The sequence below is a fragment of the Cyprinodon variegatus genome, unplaced genomic scaffold (genome assembly GCF_000732505.1).
Source record: "Cyprinodon variegatus isolate N-32 unplaced genomic scaffold, C_variegatus-1.0 Scaffold1305, whole genome shotgun sequence".
NCBI classification, from domain to species: domain Eukaryota; kingdom Metazoa; phylum Chordata; class Actinopteri; order Cyprinodontiformes; family Cyprinodontidae; genus Cyprinodon; species Cyprinodon variegatus.
Genome location: NW_015151758.1, coordinates 101424 through 122462, shown reverse-complemented (window position 1 = coordinate 122462; position 21039 = coordinate 101424). Strand labels below are relative to the sequence as shown.

Below are 21039 nucleotides of genomic sequence, written 5' to 3'. Positions count from 1 at the left end.
AATACTGGAATGCAATCTGTGCTGCACACAAAATCCTGTCATACTGGTGCAGATCAGTCATTATAACTACAAGCTGCACTAAGCGTCACTTCAGATCACTTTAGTTTTATGCCCCCATTGACCTGAACATGATTACATAACAGCAGAGGGGCATCCTTAAAAGTGTTGAGTTTTACTCTCTCTGTAAAAGCTTAATTTAATCATACATTTAGATAAAACCCTTTAAAATACTTTTTAACTTCACTGTTTAATAGTACAGACCTCACATTGTTTATATGGCAAGTCTTAAATATTAAATGTACTGCCTATGTTTTCCTCATCAGCTATTAATAAATCTGTAAGAACACCTTTCAGAGGAGCATCTATCAACCCTGCACCTGTTTAGAAAAAACAATTTTTTTTTTATAAGTTAACAAAAATAAACCCCTAACATTGGATGCTTCGATAATAAAAACCTATGTTAAACAGCCATGCCGACAGAAAATAGTGTCGGGACAGGGCGGTTCCCCTCTGTTGCCCTGGCAACTTGATCTCAGCCTATCCAACTGAGATAGCTCAGCCAATAAGAGGCAGGGCTTTAGATAATTTATGGCATCCTAAAAGGTGCGAGGCTCTTTCTCTCTTTTTCTTCACTCATTCAGTATATAATTGCACATCATTGTATACTTTTCAAAGATAAAACAGGATAAGCAGCATTTTGGTTGTGTCTTTTTGAGCTAAGGGACGGCAGCTTTTAGATGTTTTTTGATTTATGCTCATGTGCACATCCCTTTGGTTTTGGAAAGTGCCTCGGGTGTCCCATCATCATTAATAAATGTCCCCACCAAAACGGTTTTGGAAGAGGGTGCAAACAGCTGGAGCAGATGGCTGTCTATGCCACTACCCTTGATAGAAAAAACCCCTCTATCTTTAGAAAAATCTAGGGTCTCTGTTTTTTAGCAAACCTTTTGAGAGTGACTTTGATCACTCTCAAAATGCAATGCCAATCAGGGTTTGTTACAAATATGCTATTCTAATGTCTCACGCATGATCTAGTGAAGTGGCTGGGAGATTTCTTATTTGTATGATTATTTTCTTACAATATTACATATTATGACAGTACATGACAAGAAATAGAGGTGTGCAATTAATACATTTGCTAAAGTACTCAGGAAAACATGGGTTATGAGGTAGAAACTGTCTCCTGTAGCTGTTATTAAATAGGCAGAATTATTGATTATCATGATCTGCTGTTTTTTTTATGTCTAATTCCAAATTTCCCTCTGATGCAACACAGAGTAGAGCCCAAAAAAAGCCTTCTCAAAGTGTGGATGGGGGAGCTAGAACCCATAATTGTCACTGGGAAGTGAAGGGGAGGGCCGCACCCTTTTCAGATTGCCTGTCTAACACAGGGCCGGCGCAGTCATGCATCTGATAAACAACCCACTTAAATGTCAGGCTAAAGCTGTCACCTTGACATGCTTGCTTGCAACTGACAAGAAGCTAAATGCAACAATCTCTCAGCTGGGTGAGAAGACAGTTATTGACATAAATTCTGTGTATTTCCTATTCAATTTTAAGATATTGTATTCTATTAATTTCTCTGTCAAACAGGAATGGGCTTAAATGAGAATATTCAGAAATGATAACTTTGATTAAAAAAGGTGCAGTGTTACTTTAAAATAAATAAATGTGTGTAGTGGAAGACGTTTTAAAAATTAAATTTTGTCCAGAAGTCACTATGGCTAATCTACCAGCAGCTTTTTTGAAGAAATTTAGACGTAATGAACATTTAGTGGTTTTTATCAGACAGAGAAAACAAATAAAATTACCTCAACAACATTAGGCAAACATTTCAATGGATTTTTGGATTTATCTGTATTCTAATCATGGGTCCTTTAGGTATAGTTAATAAATGTACATTCTTGTGTTTTTACCTTTGTCAAATTGTATCGCTTTTCGTGTGTTTTGATCTTTTCATACCTGAATACTATCTCTGCTGTCACAGGATGTACCAGGATGGTCCAGTGTTTTTAACTGGCACCTTTTGTGAAAACAGGCTTAAAAAATATAAGATTGTTTAGTGTAAAATATGTTAAACACCTGCTGTAAAATATTACACAAAGTAATATAATCAAATAAAATTGAAAATAATTTTTTTTCTATATAAATTACCAACAATACAGTTGAACAATTAGTGCACCACAAAAGCATGAAATCTAAATAAGTAATTTTTTCTTAAAATAAGTGCATTTTGTCTTGAATTGAGGAGGTAAGTGGGACACTTTGCCAATGGAACAACACAATTTACAATTAAATTAAGAAAAAAACTATTGCATTGTCTTATTTCAAGTGCATGCTATCTTATTATCTTACTTGAATAGTAAAACACTCATTCCAATGGCAGATCATCTTACTTACCTACTCAAATTAAGGGTAGATACACAAAATGTAAGAAATTTGTACTAATTTCTAGGCTGTTTTTGCAGACACAATTACTGAGAATGAGCATCAGAAACACCTCATAGCCGATGATCTGTACCTGCCATAAGGTACCTTGCTAGAATATATGGTTATATGAACACTGAAATATATTTTTTTTGTATCAAGCCATTTGATGAGTGCAGCTGGAATGTAGAAAAGAGTTATTATTTGATAATTACGTAGGAGAATGATCCAAAATATGCAGTCAAAAAACAACACTGAAAAATGAAAATAGCAAAAATATCTTAAATATTTATCTCTGTGTGCTTTTATGCAATAAATTGTTAGAGGACTAACTGCTTTCTTGTGGACTTGTAGATTTTGAAATGGCTATTGAAACATAATTTCCTTGGAGGCATTTTACAAATTCTTATCAGCGATTCCAATCAGGTTTTGCTACAAATATGCTATTTTAATGTTTCCTCCTTTATGTTGTAAGGTTAATCATTTGCATGATATCAGACAAATGTTAACCTGCTTATCCTGTATATGGAAAACAGAACCTCTGTTTCATCCGGCATCTCATTTTGCAACCATAAATCTATCATCCTTGAAATGTCTGGCGTTCAGCGCTCAATAAAGGAAAATCTCCTCCCTTGGGCTACTGTGTCACATACAGTCAGTCATCTACGCTCTCATGTCATTAACATGTCAACTCTTCTGTTCCCTGTCATTATATTACCAACCATATGATTTCATTTAAATAGAATGGCTATGAATGTTTTATAAATCACATATTAATTACACAGCTGTTATAAATACAGACAAATGGCGGATGGAGTGGAAAGATAGACTGGCATGAATACCGCAAGGTGCAAGAAGTAGGGGATCTCAAATATCTAAAACAAGAAATCAGACATTTCCCAATTCCCTATCCTGCCTTTCATTCTAATTAGTAGGACAGGATGCTACCAGATATATAAGAGGGATAATACCGAACATGTCAGTTTTTTGCCTTTGGCATTAAATTCATGTCCAATATCAGCAATAACTTAAGTAAATTCCATATTCAAAGCATGAGAGTAAAAATCTGTCATCAAGTAGTGCAAATGATCACAAGCTGATGTAGCCTTGCTTTAGTTCTTAAAAAAATGAGTCTTTATTGCCAAGAAATTGCAAAAAAAGCACATCATGATGAGTAAAAGTTCTTTGCAACCTCTCTGTGGCCATTTTTACAGCCTATACTGGTTGATACATGCATTTCTAAACCTGAGTTATGCCAATCAGGTAGGACAAAAACTAAAGATTTACATAAAGCAGTCATGAACAGCTGTTTTTCTCAAGAAATCTGACAAAGGGGCAATAGAAATAGCTTTGCCCAAGAGTCAAGCACAACTTGCAGAGAGCTTTAAATAAACCTAGAAGTAAATGTCTACTAATGGCAGCCCTCTGACCAGCATTAGTAGGCTGTTTGGGTGAAGTGTCTTGCCCAAAGATACAACACTCAACGCCAGCACAAGAGTGTTGAACCAATAACCTTTCGCTTCAGTTGCAGGGCAAACTTCTGCATCCAACGCTGTATAGGGCTGCAGTATGAAGAAATAAAAAGTAATGCCTTGCCTGTTTCTCAATAGGCCCATTGCAAAATAATCCACTGAGGAAGGAGAATCTATTAACCAAGAACATTTGGGCAGAATGACCAAAATAGAACTCTTTAAATGCCAACGAAGATCATATCTGAGGAATTCAGATGTCTGAAGGTGGGAGCATCACGGTGTGCTGTTTTTCAACATTGTACCGGTAAATGGATGGTAAACTGTAGAGTCATTCTAGATAAGAATTTGAGATTACAATCCAGAGAGCCAAGGAAGTTCTTATTTGGCCAAAATAAATCTTCTAAAATATGAACATCTTAAGATCTTTCCAAAATCTTTGAGATCTGAAGAATTAATGTCATATAAAAGTCAAAATTGCATCTTAGTAATAAGAATTCCACTTAATTGTTGTATAAATCTTATTTATCTCTTCCTAATTCTTAGACAGTTCCTGTCATATCATAGGTACCAACTGAAATGTATGAAAGTTACTCTTTGTAATGTTTGAGGATAAAAAATAAATGGCTTCAGACATAAAATAAATAAATAAATACTCGAGAAGACCATTATTCATTAACGACATATTTTATTGTGTCTGTCCTTAAGTTTGTGGTTACTCTTACATAAGATTTGCCATAACAGATACAGTATAGGACAGAATGCACACAAACATCTGAAAGCACTAAGGAAACTAATCGCTATAGGTTAAATATGAGTCTGGGGAAGGGGCAGAAAGAATGCCAGAATCACAAGACAAATATACCACGCAGCTGCAGACAAACATTATTAAACTTCTTCGAAGAGAAATACATGGCGAGAGGAAAGGCAGATAGAGAGAGAGAAATAGAGGAAGTGTAGGGAAGAAACTAGAGAAAAGTCCGTTCAGTTTAACAGTAACTACTTGGTGATGTGGTGGTAAGAGGTGCCCTTGTGGGAAAACCAGTCTGTGGTGGTATTATGAATACCTGACGTCATTTAGTAGATATCCACTGATGGATATACTAAGCTTGTAATCAGGACTGTATGTGGTTTCTTAAAAACTCCTACATATGCTGGCCTATCAATGCTGATTTGCGGCCAAAGTATTGTTAGCTTGATGAGAGTCACGTTTGTTCTTCAAAGTGTCTAATGTTGGTTTTACATACTTTCGTCAAAAAACAACAACACACAAGCCATTCCCTCTCATCTCTGTGTGTTGCCTCTCTTGGGACCGGGATTTCTTGTCATTCTTACCCATTTATTTTTTTACGATGAGCCTTTAAATGTAAAACATGTTGTGCCCTTAATCATGTTTTCTGTGACTAAAATGCCACTGGCGTTCGCTGGAGTTTGTGTAGAGTACATATGTCATTGCAAAACGTGCACAAATCACTGATTGAGTGCTTATAAAAAAAAATAAAAAATCAGGCTTTTGTTTTCTTGCAGTAATTCATTGTGATTGTTAAAAGCAAGCCTGAGCAAAAAAAAAAACAAAACAAAAAAAAGGTAAGAAAAAGCTTCAGTACATCATAACTCATGCATGTCTCCCAACCACTCCATTGGCAGCAAAGCTATTTATAATTATATTACAATTTAGAAAACAAGACATTTTAGGATTATGAAAATATCCTGCTTCACCAGCTTTACAATGGGAAAAGGCCGTAGCTTACTGATTACATAAAAACAGTTCTAGAAATAAGATCAGGTTCCCTTTTTAATAAAATTAATTCTGTAAATAAAACAGAGTTTCCAAAATGAAAGGCAGTCCTCCAAAATGTCATACAGACATATGTCCATTACATTATCTTATATAAACTAGAGAGGTTTTTGAAACCTGCTGAAGGATGGAAAAAATTAAATAACTCAGATCTTAACACTAGACTTCATTATGAAATAAACAAAAAATTGTTCAATAAATTATACATCTTAACTAACTTAAAATTTGAAGAAAAAATTATTTTAGTAGCAGCAGTCATAATATGAATGGTTGTAGCATCCCAGTTTATTATCATAATTTCTCACCAGAACTGTTTTTGTTTAGTAAATATGTGGTATTTATTAACCCAAGCCTTCAACATTCCTTTAACACTCTAAGGCAGTTGCAGAAAGTATGTTTTTTAACCTATTTGATGTAAATAACAGCTGTTATTCCATAACGCAGCACAAAGGCGCTTCATCTCAACAGTAATGAAAATAACAATAAAGGCTGACCAGGAAACTTAGTGGGAAAAAAAGCAGCATCACTATAGTAACTGAAACTGACATGGTTGAACATTCAGGGGTGTGCAGCTGGTTTATTTGGTTTCTTACCCTCCGATCTCTCTTTGACCCTTTTTTCAGGGTCAAGCAGAGACATGAAGGCCATAATCACTATCTTTTGGTAACATTGGTTAACTCTCATCTCCTATCTTAATTTCATTCAGTATTTTTGTGTCAGTTTACTCTTGGTGCTACATTTACTTCTCCAGAAAACTTTCCCTCCTGGTGTTTAATTAGAACAAGGCTACAGCTCAATCTTGCAAGCTGGGAAGGATTCGTCCTGCATGACCACTGTGCTGCTGCTGGCCAAAACCATGATGTTCAGCTCCTGTTGCTTGTCGTGGGTCTCCTGGTACCATTCCCTCATCACGTCGGTGTCATGGGTTGGAATTAAAGTGACCTAAGAAAAGAAAAGAAAGCTGCTTAATGTGTGTGGATTTCTGAATCTGCTCAAAACACTGATTTGACACAACTTTAAAGGAATAATGAAGGATTTTGCAGTGGGATTGTGTAGAGTAGTTTGAAATGGTCATTGAGTGAAATGCAATAAACATGGCAGAAACCTCAGAGGTGTTTAACTCATTGTTCTTAGATTTTAAACTTGACGACTTTGTAAAGTTCTTTGTATATTTTCAACTATACCACTTTGTACATATACAGACTGAGAATAAATAGCATGCGTAATTCTAAAAGATGTTGCAAACATTTTTCATCAGAAGAAACATTAAAAGAAAATGTGAGCAGCAAAACTCGTTTGGATGCCAGATATAGATTTTAAGAGATTGATAACGTAAAGCACTCTCATTTTAGATAAACATCAGATCAGTAGGTAAAAAGATTAGCTTTTCAATCTAATTGTACGAACAAATGCCTAGCAACTGCCTACCAAACATTGGTTTGGGTTAATCACAGTAATAAATAAAAAGTCTTAAGCTGCGGGAACCATGAGAAACAACAGGCTACGCTTCTAACGATCTTGCAATTGTTCTTTAAAGAATCTAATTGTGGATTCTGAAAAAAAAACAAATGTGATAGCAAAAGCTATATTTTGGTTTGGTAGTGGACTTTGTGCATTTTGCTTATACTAAATATTTCCTAGCTGAAACCAAAATACTTCAACGCGATTGAATGACCTGATTTGGGATAGTCTTGAATAGCTAAAGCAGGACTGGGAGAAGATGGAGAAGAAGCAGGAGGGGATAATCAAAGTGGACAGTGTTCAGTTTTAAGGCAGTGCATGTCTGAGTAAGATGGCATTATAGTTTGTTCAGTTTGCTTCTTGGAAATCAAAATCCCCCCTTAAAACAGTGTTTTTAATTTTATTTTATGGTTGTACCTGGCTGGTCATTTATAAACAAAATAGACAATGATATTCCCCAAGGGAGAAAGTAGAACACTACCGGCTAAGAGACTGCAACTTCTCAGCTCCAAGTTTATAAGTAAACCAGTTTATTTTAACCATTATTCTCAAACTGTGACATGGAAATATGCAAAACTATATAGACATCTAAAAAAATAAATCAACCACAGTAACCATATTTCAAACAACATAACTCAGCACTAAGATGACTTTAGGCCACATTTTGCAGAATTAAACAAGTTTACATGAAAATATCAGCCCATAAACAGTAACATCAAAGTAGCACCCTAAAGGCCAAATTTAAACAGTTTATCCCTGAACGAATGTTGATTTGAGGCTTAGTTACTCTTCACCATATTAGCGTTATGGAAACAATTTAATGGTGAAAAAAAATAGAACTTTACCTTAACCACACCAGCATGTACTTTAGAGCTGGAAAAAGTAATGTTATCACATGTGACTATCAAAGTTCACATGTAAGTCTGTTTACTGAATACTAACAAAACTTTCAAATCAAACTCTATATTGCATTTTCCCAAATCACTTTGCATTGAGCAAACTGCTTTACAGCAATGAACAAAATAACTACAGAACAGTTATGGTTCTCCTCTCTTGGACTTCTATTGGAGTTTCTTTTAGAGTTTTCAGTTACAGTATCTATGTCATTCTGTTTTGTTGATCTTTGGTTTCTTTTATATTTTGTGTTATATTTAAACTGTGTTTCATTTTTTGAGTTACTCTCTGTAGCCCTTTTGTCTTCTTGCCCGACCCTTACTTTGAGTTACTTCTATCCACACCTGCTCCATATCAGCTGATTAGCCCATTAGTTATTCTGTCCCCCATATATACTCCTCCTCTGCAGTTCCTCCAGTTGCTGGTTTCTCATCGTTACTTGGCTTCTCATGTGTGTTTCCCCCTGGGTTTCGGTTTCCTGTATTTTGTTCTTGGATTTTGTTTCTGTTGCTTTTTTTTATTTCATTAAACCTGCAAGAACTCATCTCTGCCTCTCTCATCTCTACATTGGGGTCCTCAACCAACCTCCACCCAATCCAGACAAACACATTAAGAGCATTATCAAGTAAAAAGGTAGAAATACAAATATGTTAAAACTAAAATATCACATTGATTTCCTAACCAGTTGTCAAACATAGTCTATTTAAAAAGAAAAAAATAATACATTTGGCAAGTTTTGGTATTCCCTCAAAAATCTATTAAAATGTCTCTGAGCATTCTCAACCTTGAGTAACCCTATTCTACATGAGCAAAAGAATGAGTGTAAAATATGAAACGGCAACAATTCAAGGCGACTCTGGTCAGTGGTCGATATTAGAAAAGAAAAAGGCTGAAATAATTTTTAAAAATATCATGGATAAATATTTGTGCTAAGTTGTAACCAAAATATGATTTTTTTTTTTAGTATTTGTGGACACTAGATATTACCAACACAAAAACATTATAGCCTACCTGCTGCTTTAATTCTTTGATGACCCAATATGATGCTAGATTTTATGAACGAGTATTCCTTAAACCAAACACAAATCAGTCCCTCAATATGATAAGCAAAAAAAAAAGAAGAAAGAAATAATGAGGAGTAAAATGGCAAATGGAGGAAATATATATATAAATGTATGGGTAGGACAAGTGTACAATAAAATATGCGGTGGAACTGTTTCTGCACTTATGAATATGTTTTGCTGGAAAATATAGAACTAAACAAATTACATATCAGGTTTATTCTGTGTTGGTTTTACTCATACAGAAAGAAAATTAATTAAACACACAGAGAAAATATGCTATAAAGCTCTGAATCACAGAACATCCTTAATGCTTTGTCATGAGAGGGAATCAAAGTGTAAAAAAAAAGCTAAAAACTATACATGTAGCATATATTTTGTCTGTTCCCTACCAGAAAATAACACTAGCCACCGTAAGTTGGTTTGATAAGCTACAGGGAAAGACAGGTTGCCTGTTATTGCGCTGCATTTTTACTGCCTTAAGTTGACAGCATCAAGACCAAAGCTACATAGCCTGAGGCATATGGCAGCTTGATAAACTCTCACTCCAGCCAGGAGACCTGTAGCAGTTGTCACATCCTCCCTGTTTATTGAACACACTATGCTCCACAGCTACAGTCCATGTTTTTTGTTTTACAGTTTTCTTTTCTGTTTTTTTTTTTCTCATGTAGATTGTTACCTAAAAATCTTATGATACTGAATAGTCCTTAGTACTTCTCATAAACCACTATTTAAAAATAATCTTGTTAATTAATGGCATTGAAGATATTTAAAAGATCTCTGGTATAGCATGATGATCAACTGAGGTCAATTTACAGTGTTGATACACATAAGTACACTATAAAAGGGTAGAAGAAAAAAAACTCCAAAGAAAACGTACCTGCATGCTGTTTCCCCACTGGGCTTTGCCTTCAAGCAAAGCATCAAGGACAACCCTACTGGGTTCCTGAGCAGTCTGATTGTTGCCACTGACCACATAGTAAGAGGACCGAACACGCTTAAAGAACTCCGTATCCACATTTTTGGCACTGCAGTGATTGGGGATGTAAACCAAATCCATATACATAGGAGGACAGCTGGACAGAGAGGGTACTTTCCCACTTCCGGTACCTGTAGAAGGAAATATTTTTAGAACAATCTCATTTCAACTGTTTTAGATAGTGTATGTTATGCAATGCATTGACTTAAAAGTGAATAATCATTCACAATAACACCCACCCAATGTAGAGCTTTTTACACCTTTGGATGCAGATGTATTGGTTGCATTTTTAACATCTTTTCCTTCTCCAACGCCCTTCTTTGGAGAAGCAGTCTTTGAGTCCTTAACCTTTGACAGACCACTCTTCCTTGCTGGTGATGATGTCTTTTTTGAGAGCTTTTTCTTTTTGGGTTTATCTACTCCATCTGTATTAGCATTATGGAGGTTTTCTTCAGCCTTTAGTGCCTCTGGGTCCACCATACAAACATCATGGTTACCTGAAGTAGGAGCAGAGTCCCTGAGTGCCAGAGGAGGAGGATCGGCAAGCCTGTACGTCAGAGTTCTGTCACTTGGCAAAGTTTCCGAGTCATCTTCAGAGTCAATGTTCGCATCTGCTGTGATGGAGGGACACTCTTCTGTCCCTGGTGGCACATCTGAGTCTGTCTGCGAGGGGGCAGATTCACTGATGGAAGTGGGTGGGGTATCCTCACATTGCTTGGCAGAGAGCTTACCTCCTGGAGGTGGAGGTCCACCCCCTGACTTGACCAGAGGCTTTTCCTCTCCCAAGGCACTTTCTTCATTAATAAAGTATTCCAGTGGGTTTGGATTGATGAATGATGGAGACAATTCAGTCTTGGGGTGACGATACTCACAAGATTTTACAAGGCAAAGGTCAACATCTGTCTTAGATGGAGGGTGGAAGGTATTTTTTAATGAGTCTGGCTCACCAGAGCCACAAGGAGAATTGAAGTTGTACGGATCAGATGAGAGAGGTAATTCTGATAATGAAGGATCTTCTTGGCTTGTTGAAGATTTCTTTTCAATTGTGGAATCATCCTCACATTTGAATGGATTAGTTTCTGTTTTCAGTGATAAACTATCCCCTTTTGAAATATCAAAAGATATTGATGGGGAAGGTGCATTTGGAGGTGATGGTGACTTGTTACATTTCTGCTCAGAATCTGATTTGGCTTCAGCAAGAGGACTGGTGACATATTTAGCTGAAGAAGCACCTAACACTGGAGAGGGTTCGCTGGAATGAGGAGACAGGGTGACAGATGAGGCCCTAGGGCTGGTTGGAGACTTATCTGTTTGTTCCACAACAGCTTGTGGGTTCTCGGTCATTTGACATGGAGTTGTAACAGAGGACTGAGATGCATCTGAAGGGGTTGCAGAAGTGGCACGAGCTGAATCACCTTCTTCTAAAAGTAATGAGTTTTGAGCACATTTTGAGTCTGTAGATACTTTAATCTCTGTTCCATCTGAGGGGCTGTAGTCTACCTCAGTTGGTCCATTTTCTGTAGCATGAGAACTGCTGCCCAGTGACTGGTGCTCTGGAGATTGCTTGTTGAAATCCAGGGCTAAGGAGTGATCAGGTGACTCCTGGCCAAATTCTATAGACATAGTGGAATGCTCTGGAGATCTTGTGTCCTGTGTCTGCTCCTTGAGTTTGGTCTTGGGTGAGATTTCTGGGGATATAGACATAGGCCTTGGACTATCCTCTTTAGTTGGTGATCCCTCTGCCTCGTGAAAGGTGGTTGGAGTCTGAACAACTGAAACAGAAAAAGAATCATCAACCTCTGTTGAGTGAGGTGATCCCACCTCGGCATGCAGAGAAGGAGAACCAGTAGTTGGCTCTGGCAATGAACTGGTGGCCAGCGAAGCTGTGGAGGCGGAGGCCAAGTGTGAAAATGTATCTTCTGCAACTACTTCTTCTAGAGGGGTTTCAGACTTGTCTGATGTGGTGCCCTCTGAAATAGACATTTTACTCTCCTCTTTAAAAGTTGTGAGAGGATTGACATCGGCTTCATGTTTGGTCAGCGGTTCTGAGGACAGGACTGAATTGCTGTCTCCTTGAATTTTCTTATTATCTGAATCGATTGGTGATGACTCATGTGGAGATTCAGGTTCAGGTATTGATGGGCTTTTTGGACAGAAATCTCCCCTCTGGACCAATGAAGGCTGTTCTACTAGTGGGGCATTAGGCTCCGGTGTAACTCTATTGTAGGAGTCTTCTTTATCACTTGTAACCTCTACAATTACTGGACCCTCTGACATGGTGGGTAGAGCTTCTACCTTCTCATCAACTGGTGACTGGTAATAAGGTGTGTGACCAGATGACTGAGGAGAACTAGCCCCTTCCAAAGGTTTATCATCAGGGCTCTTGTAAGAATCAGCAGCTCCTTGGGTGTAACTTGCTAGGGTGGATGATAGTTCTATTGGAGGAGACATCTTTGACGAGTATTCAACTTTATTTAACAACTCTGTTGAGGGAGAACAAACTAGAGGAGATGTTGTGGGGTCTGAGCTAACTTTAGCTGAGTCATGGCATTTTCCTAACTCTTGAGCGGGTGCAAATCCTCCAGCCTGTCCAATGGAGGGAACCTCCTCATAGAAATGATCCTCTTTCAGAGGTGAAGGGGGAGATACTGTTGAAGCAGAGTGGTTGTAGGCTAGCCCTTCTGTGATATCACTCTGAGAAAGATGCATCTCTGGCATATCTTGCAGTGGAGAAATGTTGTTTTTATTAAACTCCCCTGATGTTGATTTTGCAAACCTGTCGGCATCCTGTGATATAAATCCTGCCTCGTCATTGTTGGTCTCATCACTAAGAATGTCTCTTGGAGTCAACATCTCATCCATGGGAGTAGGTAAACTCGATATTTCAATAGTAGACTGTGTATAACCAGATGTGACAGTATACTCCTCTGGTGGTTCGTCTCGGTTTTCCTCATCTGAAGCTGTGAAGCTCTCAAAGCCAATAGGAGGCATTTCATCCTGGTTCGATGCAGCAGGAGAAATTGGGGAGGACACTTTGGGTGAAGTTGATTCACTGGATTTTTGCTTCTCTATTGTTTCAGGTATTATATGCTCCTCTATTACATTTTTATTTGTGGTATCATCATTATCCTCATTTTGAGCTTTTTGTTCCAGTTTATCATGTTCGGCTTGATCTTGATGTGGAAAGACAGTAAGGTTACTCTGATCTGATTCTTCTTCCTGTGGTTCGTATACCTCCTCTGTCTCTCCCTTCTCTTCATAGTCCCCTCCCTCAGAAGTCTCTTCTGTGACAGTACCCTCATCCTCAAACCTCTCACCTGTGCTGCCAATAAGTTTGCCTTTCAGGGCTTGTTCTTCTGGAGTGCCTCCACTATCTCCTTCTACCTCTGTAGTTGCGATGCCCTCATCTACAGACTCTAATCCTTCCGGTGACTCTTTGGTTTGCATCATTTGTTCATGCAGAGCCACAGGAGAAACTTTGTTCTCATTTTCCTTTACAGTAGCATCATCCTCTACCAACTCTTCAGCTCTGAGCTCCTCAAAGTCTTTTGTGAGGTCTTCTGGCGAGGACATCAGAGATCTTTCTGCCTCTGGATCTTCTACAACGGGGACAGCAGCTACTGCTGGTTTGCTTTCTGACTTTGTTTCTTTTTTTGTCACTTTTGACTTTGCTTTATCCTTTAACTTGGATGGAGCTCCCAGATCTTTCTTTGAAGAGTCATCCTTTTTCAGTGGCTTTGGTTTGAGAGTCCTTTCCTCAGCAGCATTTGACGTCTTTTTAACATCTTTAGAGAGTCGTTTTGAATCTTTCTTTTGCTCTTTTTCCTCCTTTTTCTCCTTCATTGGAGAATCTCTTCTAATATCCTTTTTCAAAACTTTCTTTGCCTCATCCTTCTTTACCTTTTCTTCCTTTTTAATTTCTTCTTTCCTTGCAACTTCTTTTTTAAATTCTTTTTTCTTTTCTGTTGATGCTTTGGCCTCCTTTTTCATCTTTTCGGCTTTGGATTTTGTATCAGACTTTTTTTCTACCGTTTCCTTTAGGTCAGTCTGATCTGCGTTTGCTTTCTGTTCTTTCTCCTGTGCCTGTGCCTTTCCTTTTTCCTTTTTTTGGGGGACTTTCTCTTTTTTCTCTGCCTTTTGAATTTTCTCAGGAGTTGATTCTGATTCTGCCTTTGCCTTTTCTGGTGTTTCTTCCTTTGAAATCTTTCTGACTACTTTGCTTGGTGATGGCTTAGGGGTAGATTTTAGGCTCTCCTTACTGTCTGTTCTGTGTTTCATCTTTGCTTGCTTAAGTGTTGGTGTTGATGGAGTACTAGAAGGCAACGTTTTTTGAGTGACAACTGCCTGTTTCAAGAACTCTAAATGCTTTAGTTTCTCTAAGCCTTCAAATATGTGGTCCTGGGTGGCATTTCCAGGAAAGAGAACCCGCACAATCTTATCTGAGGGATTTGCGGGGTGCCACACAATAAGTGAAGAGATGGAAGTCAAGTACGAAAGAGGGAATTCAGACTCTTTTCCATTTGGAAGCAGAATGGAGGTAGTGTCATTCTCACTTCCTGTCCACTGCTTCATAAAGTGCTGCATCTCCTTGCTGTTTTTCGAAGGATTGAGCACATACATTTCAAGCCTTCCAACACCCATTTTCTGAAAAAGTGTAATTGGTTCTATAGTGTTTCCTACAGGCTTTTGTAAAGTCTCAATCCTTAAATTTAGCTTGTTTAGGAACATCTGGGTTAACGCTGCCTCCTCAACATTCCTGCGCACTTTGTAATCAGGTTCAGGGTTTTCCAGGTTATCAGGGAAATTTACAAACACAACACCAATGTCTGGAGAAATCATGTTCTTCACCCAGTCGCTGTTAGCTGTTGAACCCTGTGATTGCTCCTCCTCAAGCTCTGCAATCTTCCTCTGCAGCATGCTGTTGATGCCTGGTAAATTGTCTTCCCCAATGTGAGTCAAGAGGATAGAGTCAACCCGATCTAGATGTCTAACCAACTTCCAAAAGCATGACTTCCTGTCAGAGCCACCGTTTATGAGCATGTTAAAGCCATTTACAGCAAAGAGAGCAGAGTCACCTCGACCACCAGGGAAAATATAACAGCATGGCTTAGAAAGTTTGAGGAATCCACCAGAGGTTGGAGGCTCCAACATGTCAAAAGGAGATGGGATCTCGACTGATTCTGATAAATACTCTGTGAATTCTGAGAGACCCTCCATTTCAGGAAGGATGAGAGTAGAGTTTAGTTTCATGTTAATAAAGTCCTGTAGATTGTGTTTGTCCAAGTTGGAGTTTTTCCAATCTCCTTGTTCAGGACAGGAGAGTGTAAGGTTGGCTTTGTTTGTTGGAGGAATAGTGCTGAGTAATTCACCAATCTGTATATGACAAAAAATAAAGAGAATTGTATTGTGTAAGACTTAATTCCACTTTCAAAACAAATTTTGTCTCATTGATTATAAAATGTTATTATTTTTAATATAATATGAAACACTGCTTACTTTTTTCCATTTACAAGTTTATTTAGACCAAAAATATGTCTGATCCCCTGACTCCAATCTCTAGATTTATCATAATTTTAATCCTTTAAAGAGCACTCAGTAAAATATATTCAAATTTCAAAACCATGTGAATTGAATGCATAGAAGACCTTATTACTTTTGTAACATTAAAAAAATAAAAAATAAATTTGGCACCTGGAAAAAATCAAGGTCATTGTAATCACCATAAACAGCCACTTGCTCTATAACATGGTAAAAAAAAACCAAAAAAAAACAACCCAGGATGCTTCTATAAGATATTTGTGAACAAACAATTTTTGTTACCACATAAACCTTTGAACATTAATGTTGATACATGAACTTAACTTGTTTTACTTTTTAACTCAGTTTATTAACTTGTAAATGATTTTTTTTTACTTTTTACATAGTTTTTAACACTTGCTTTTTTTTTTTTACTTAACTTATTAACTTTTTAACTAAATGAAATACTTATAGCGATCTTGCAATAGGTAGCTCATCACACCCACACTAGGCTACATTAGATTACTGGTTATATTCAGAGATGGGAAGTAACGAAGTACAAATACTTCGTTACTGTACTCAAGTAGATTTTTCTGATATTTTTACTTTACTTTACTACTTATTTTCATGGCGACTTTTTACTTCTACTCCTTACATTTTTACACAAATATCTGTACTTTCTACTCCTTACATTTTTAAAAATTGGCTCGTTACTTTAGTTTTGAATCATTTCAATGGAGTTACCGTTATTATTTTTCACGTCATCAATACCAAATTCCATCTAATTGGATGGGAATCTACGTTGCATTTGACGCACCGCTACAAGATGAATCGACAGATTCGGCGGTATTCATTGGCGGCAAATCATTGCAGCTTGGTGGCGGTGGCGTTAGCATAGTAGCATGGACGACGAGATGATTGAAAATGAACACAACGGAGATCTAGTCCTATTGGCAGACATCTATTTAAAATGTAGGCAACGGCATGAAAAAAGTGGTTTCTACTTTTACTTTTATACTTTAAGTAAATTTACAAGCCTGTACTTTGTTACTTTTACTTGAGTAAAGAAGTTTAATCAGTACTTCCACTTTTACCAGAGTATTTTTTAACACAAGTATCTGTACTTTTACTCAAGTACGGAAAGTGAGTACTTTTGCCATCTCTGGTTATATTCTATGAAGCAGTTATAGTCAGCTCTAGGAGGAAGGTGGACCACACAAACTACATTTAACCTCAGGAATTTGCAATGTTTGCAAAGTGGTGATATTCTAGTTACCAAAAATAGGAACTTGGACTATAAAGGGTTAATGCCGTTGTTAGTACAATAAAACACACCTGATGGGTTAAAAATATAATCTTTAGCTGTCTTGTTCACTCTTTTGATTATTCAACCCAATGTGTCACACATTAGGGTCTGCTGTGGAAACAGCACAATTATTACACTCACAGCAAATTCCACATGGTTTAAAACTATGTAACACTCAATATAATTGTTATTGTTTACGGTAATAATTAATCAACATCAATGGATTTAACTGAAATATCATTCTTTTAATGAATTTATCTTTTGCATACATTAGAGAAGTTATGCTCCATTTACTGCTCCACTATGTCTGGGTAGCAATTTCAAAATAAACACGATGAATACAGTGGTTTTAAAAAAATGCTAGAAGGTTTTAAATGTGGTGGTTGAAAGGTTTAGAAGTATTTTAAGCCAGGTTAGAGTCAATAGCTTCTCTGGGGTTTGCAACATAAACATAACATCTGACTATTTTCTTTTAATCTGATAATGTTTGAAGAACTGTTTAGATTTCCATAAGGATGGTTAATACTGTGCCTGGATATATTAGGTTAATACAGTTTCCTCAGTTTTAGTCTCATTATATTTGATAGGCAGTTAATAATAATCCATCCATCCATCTTCTTCCACGTATCCACGGTCGGGTCGCGGGGGTTGCAGCTTCAGTAGGGAGGCCCAGACGTCCCTCTCCCAGCCACTTGGGCCAGCTCCTCCGGGAGAATCCCAAGGAGTTCCCAGACCAGCTGAGAAACATAGTCCCTCCAGCGTGTCCTGGGTCTCCCTAAGGGTCCCCTCCCAGTGGGATATGCTTGGAACACCTCACTAAGGAGGCGTCCAGGAGGCATCCTAACCACCTCAACTGGCTCCTCTCAACATGGAGGAGCAGCAGCTCTACTCAGAGTCCTCCCAGGATGACTGAGCTCCTCACCTATTGCATATCTGCAATCACTGCGACGACCTGGTTTCTGAGTATAAACCAGCCTGCACAGTGCCCTCTTCACAGTAAACAGTGCAAAAATTTGACGGTCTATCTCCCGCTCCATCTTCCCCTCATTTGTGAACAAGACCCTAAGATACTTAAACTCTTCCACTAGGGGCAGTACATCCTCCCCAGAAGGCCCTCTTTTCTTTTCCGGCTCTAGACCATGGTCTCAGATTTGGAGGCATTGATCCTCATCATGATGATTAATAATAAGTAATAAGTTAATAATAATGTCTTCTGTTATTAAATGCATCACCAATGTCTTAATTATAATAATTTGTTATCACGCAGAGGCTGGCTTTCATATTTGTTTTGCAATTTAAAGATCAGGTTTGTTTACATGTTTGTGGTGTTACATTTGTTACAAAACATTTTTATATAAAACATTAAATTATAAATTGGTTATAAGAGGCTTCCAATCCTTTAATATGGGTGACAAGAAAGTGCACCTTTGGGTGTGTTGTGTGATGCAGTCAGAATAAGGTCTTTATCAGGTCTGGATTATCAGACCTTTTTGCGATGATTAAAGGGTTCTCTACACATAGTTTCGCAAATAATAAAGCCTTTAAAACAGTTCATTCACTAAATCATATTGACACATTTTGTTGCATTCTTCCTCACCTCCTGATCAGTGAATATCTCCATAAAATTGCAAAAGGAGAAAGATCCCGACTGAAGAATCAGCTCCCCTGTTTTTTCTGAGCACTGCCCAGAGAGGACCAGAAGCTTGTTTCTGGCTGTGTCGGAGACCATTAAACGAACCTGCATATTAAAGAGAGAAAGAATATCACCAGTTATGCTGATATATGTTGAAATAAAATGAAAAAGAAGATGTTACTGTTGGAGAAAGACAGGAAGTGGAACATCAAAGCATAACAGATAGGGGTAAAGTGATACCAAGCTTTATTGTTGCAGCGATCAGCTTAGCAGTGTGGTTTATCTTGTGTACCACCAGTTATGTCCCTCTCAAAACCATTAGCTAATTAGCTGACATGCTATCTCACTGCCCACTCATCTATCCTCTGTATCTGCTTCCCCCTTTCCCCTCCCTGCTGTTTTTTTTTATTCCACCTCAGCAGCATCAGCCATTCTGGGCGACTAGCCCAGTCAATCTTGCAGTGCTGTGACATATCGTTAATGAACCTTAGGCAGCAGACATAGATGAGGCTCTGGAGGCGCCAGTTAGAGCAATGACACAAAGCAAACTCTTGTTTGACCTCTAATCCAGAATAAACTGCTAAGAACCAAAACCACAAGCTGTACTTGCTATTCAAATGGTAATTACATTTTTCCAGGTCTCTAGATTTAATTCCTCCTATCTTGGCTATACCAGCCACCATTAAGTGAAGCAATCGTCCTTGTCAGGCTGCAAATCGTCTGCAAAGGTCTTAATGGATAAAACAACAGGAAGTCAAGCTATTGATTCTTGTTGAAGAAAATGACAACAGAGAAGGCTGCAAGGAAATAAGACATTGCCAACAGCAGATGTGGCTCATTTTACCTCAGTGCTGACGGCTTCATCCGAAGGGTTAATGAGCACAACCGTCTCCAAGATGTTACTTTTATGGTGAAGAATTCGTTGCCCTGAATAGAAGCAAATGACAAAACTTAGTTTAAATTTTTTTTACTTCATCTGCAGGGATGTAGAAAAGTATTTGTTCCATAACAAATGTATTCTGTTTTTATTTTTCTGTCCCACTGGAATATTTCAGGTCATGAATCATTTATTTTTCAAAAAAAATATCCTAAATAAATGATTAATTCATTAAATTTTCAATCCAACCTGACCCTATGTGAAACACTTATTTTTCCTTAAATCTAGTGGCTAGGTTTGCCACCCTTGAAGGCAGCAATTCCTGTCAAGTGTTTGCAATATCCATCTTTCACTTTTGATGAAGTTTGTCTGCAATATTGCGGGATTGCTGAAATAACCTCCCTGTTTAAAGTCAATTTCTGAAGGTTTTAATTAATAAAGGTCATTTTTAATTGTTCTGAGGTGGACTATTGACAAAAAGTTAAAAGTTCAAAATGACGGTTAGTCAGTTATGATTTTTTTGCTGAAGAGCAGAATGCATGGTTTTATCCACAGACGCTTGTTTATCTTTGGAAAGCAGCTGTTTCAGCTTTGGCCTTTTTGACAACTTTTTCTTTCACATTGCCCAATCAAAAACGTGATCCCAAACGGGAACAAATGAGTCCTACGATGCTCTAGATGTTGCTCTGGTTTCTTGTTTGGCCTCCTGGATGGATCACTGATGTGCTCTTGGGGTACTTTTGGCAGGCCTTCTATTTCTGGGAAGGTTCACTATTACTGCTCCCTCTTTTCTTAATGAATAGACACTGGTTCACTATGATCCTGTTGAGTCCATCAGAAATTGCTGTGCGAGGTGGATAGATGTCAATAACCTTGTTTCTAATATGTTCTTTAATTTCATCAGATTAGTGCACACTGTGTTGCTAGCTGAAATCCGCCAGCCTAATTCATGTTCCCTGACTAGCTTATTTTAATTGATTGACTTTACAGGTCAGGCAGGTTAGCTCTCATGTTGTTCTCTACTTATTAACATCTATATACCTTTAAGAACATATCGAATTTTTTTTTTTAAACAATGCTATTCTTTTTTTTTTTCATGATTATATTTTCAATTCCATGCTAGGCTGGACATTTTTCAATGCAGCATTCATTTTGGGCATTTCCAGAGCTGCCTATCTGTCTAACTTGTCCAAAATAGGACAAGTTACTGCAAGTACATGAAGCCATAAAGAAAGAAAAAATAAAATGTTTAACTGCTTGTATTCTGCCAGCGTCGATTTTTTTGGAGCACTTTTAACAACTTAGTTGTATCGTAATGAAAAATAGGAAGGTCACGCTGAATTGCCTTATTCTTATGAGGAGCGGCACTCAAACAAATTTATCATCTGATTCATCAACCGTGGATGATCTGACAGCAGCAATATGCTTGTGTAAATGTTAAGAGCCTCTGGAGCGTAAAGCTCTTTATCAACAAGATGGATGAGATCTCTGAAGGAGGAGGACGGAAAACACATTCCTTAATACAAGTTTATTTCTAAAACTGCTTCAGGACTAAATTTCTATGATATCCCACTTTGTTATATATATACAGTATATATATATATATATATATATATA

The 21039-nt window shown here is 37.6% G+C and overlaps 1 protein-coding gene across 1 annotated transcript in view; it reads right to left on the bottom strand.

Annotated features, from left to right (window-relative positions):
- Positions 1 to 5219: 5219 nt before the first annotated feature.
- map1b (microtubule associated protein 1B) overlaps positions 5220 to 21039 on the bottom strand; it is a 24857-nt gene continuing 9037 nt past the window's right edge. The window contains exons 3-7 of the mRNA XM_015402134.1: positions 19390 to 19472; positions 18510 to 18650; positions 10329 to 15462; positions 9991 to 10220; positions 5220 to 6636 (exon numbers count right to left, since the gene is read on the bottom strand). Coding sequence (XP_015257620.1) covers positions 6481 to 6636; positions 9991 to 10220; positions 10329 to 15462; positions 18510 to 18650; positions 19390 to 19472 — 5744 coding nt within the window. The 3' untranslated portion in view covers positions 5220 to 6480. The remainder of the gene's footprint in view (positions 6637 to 9990; positions 10221 to 10328; positions 15463 to 18509; positions 18651 to 19389; positions 19473 to 21039) is intronic.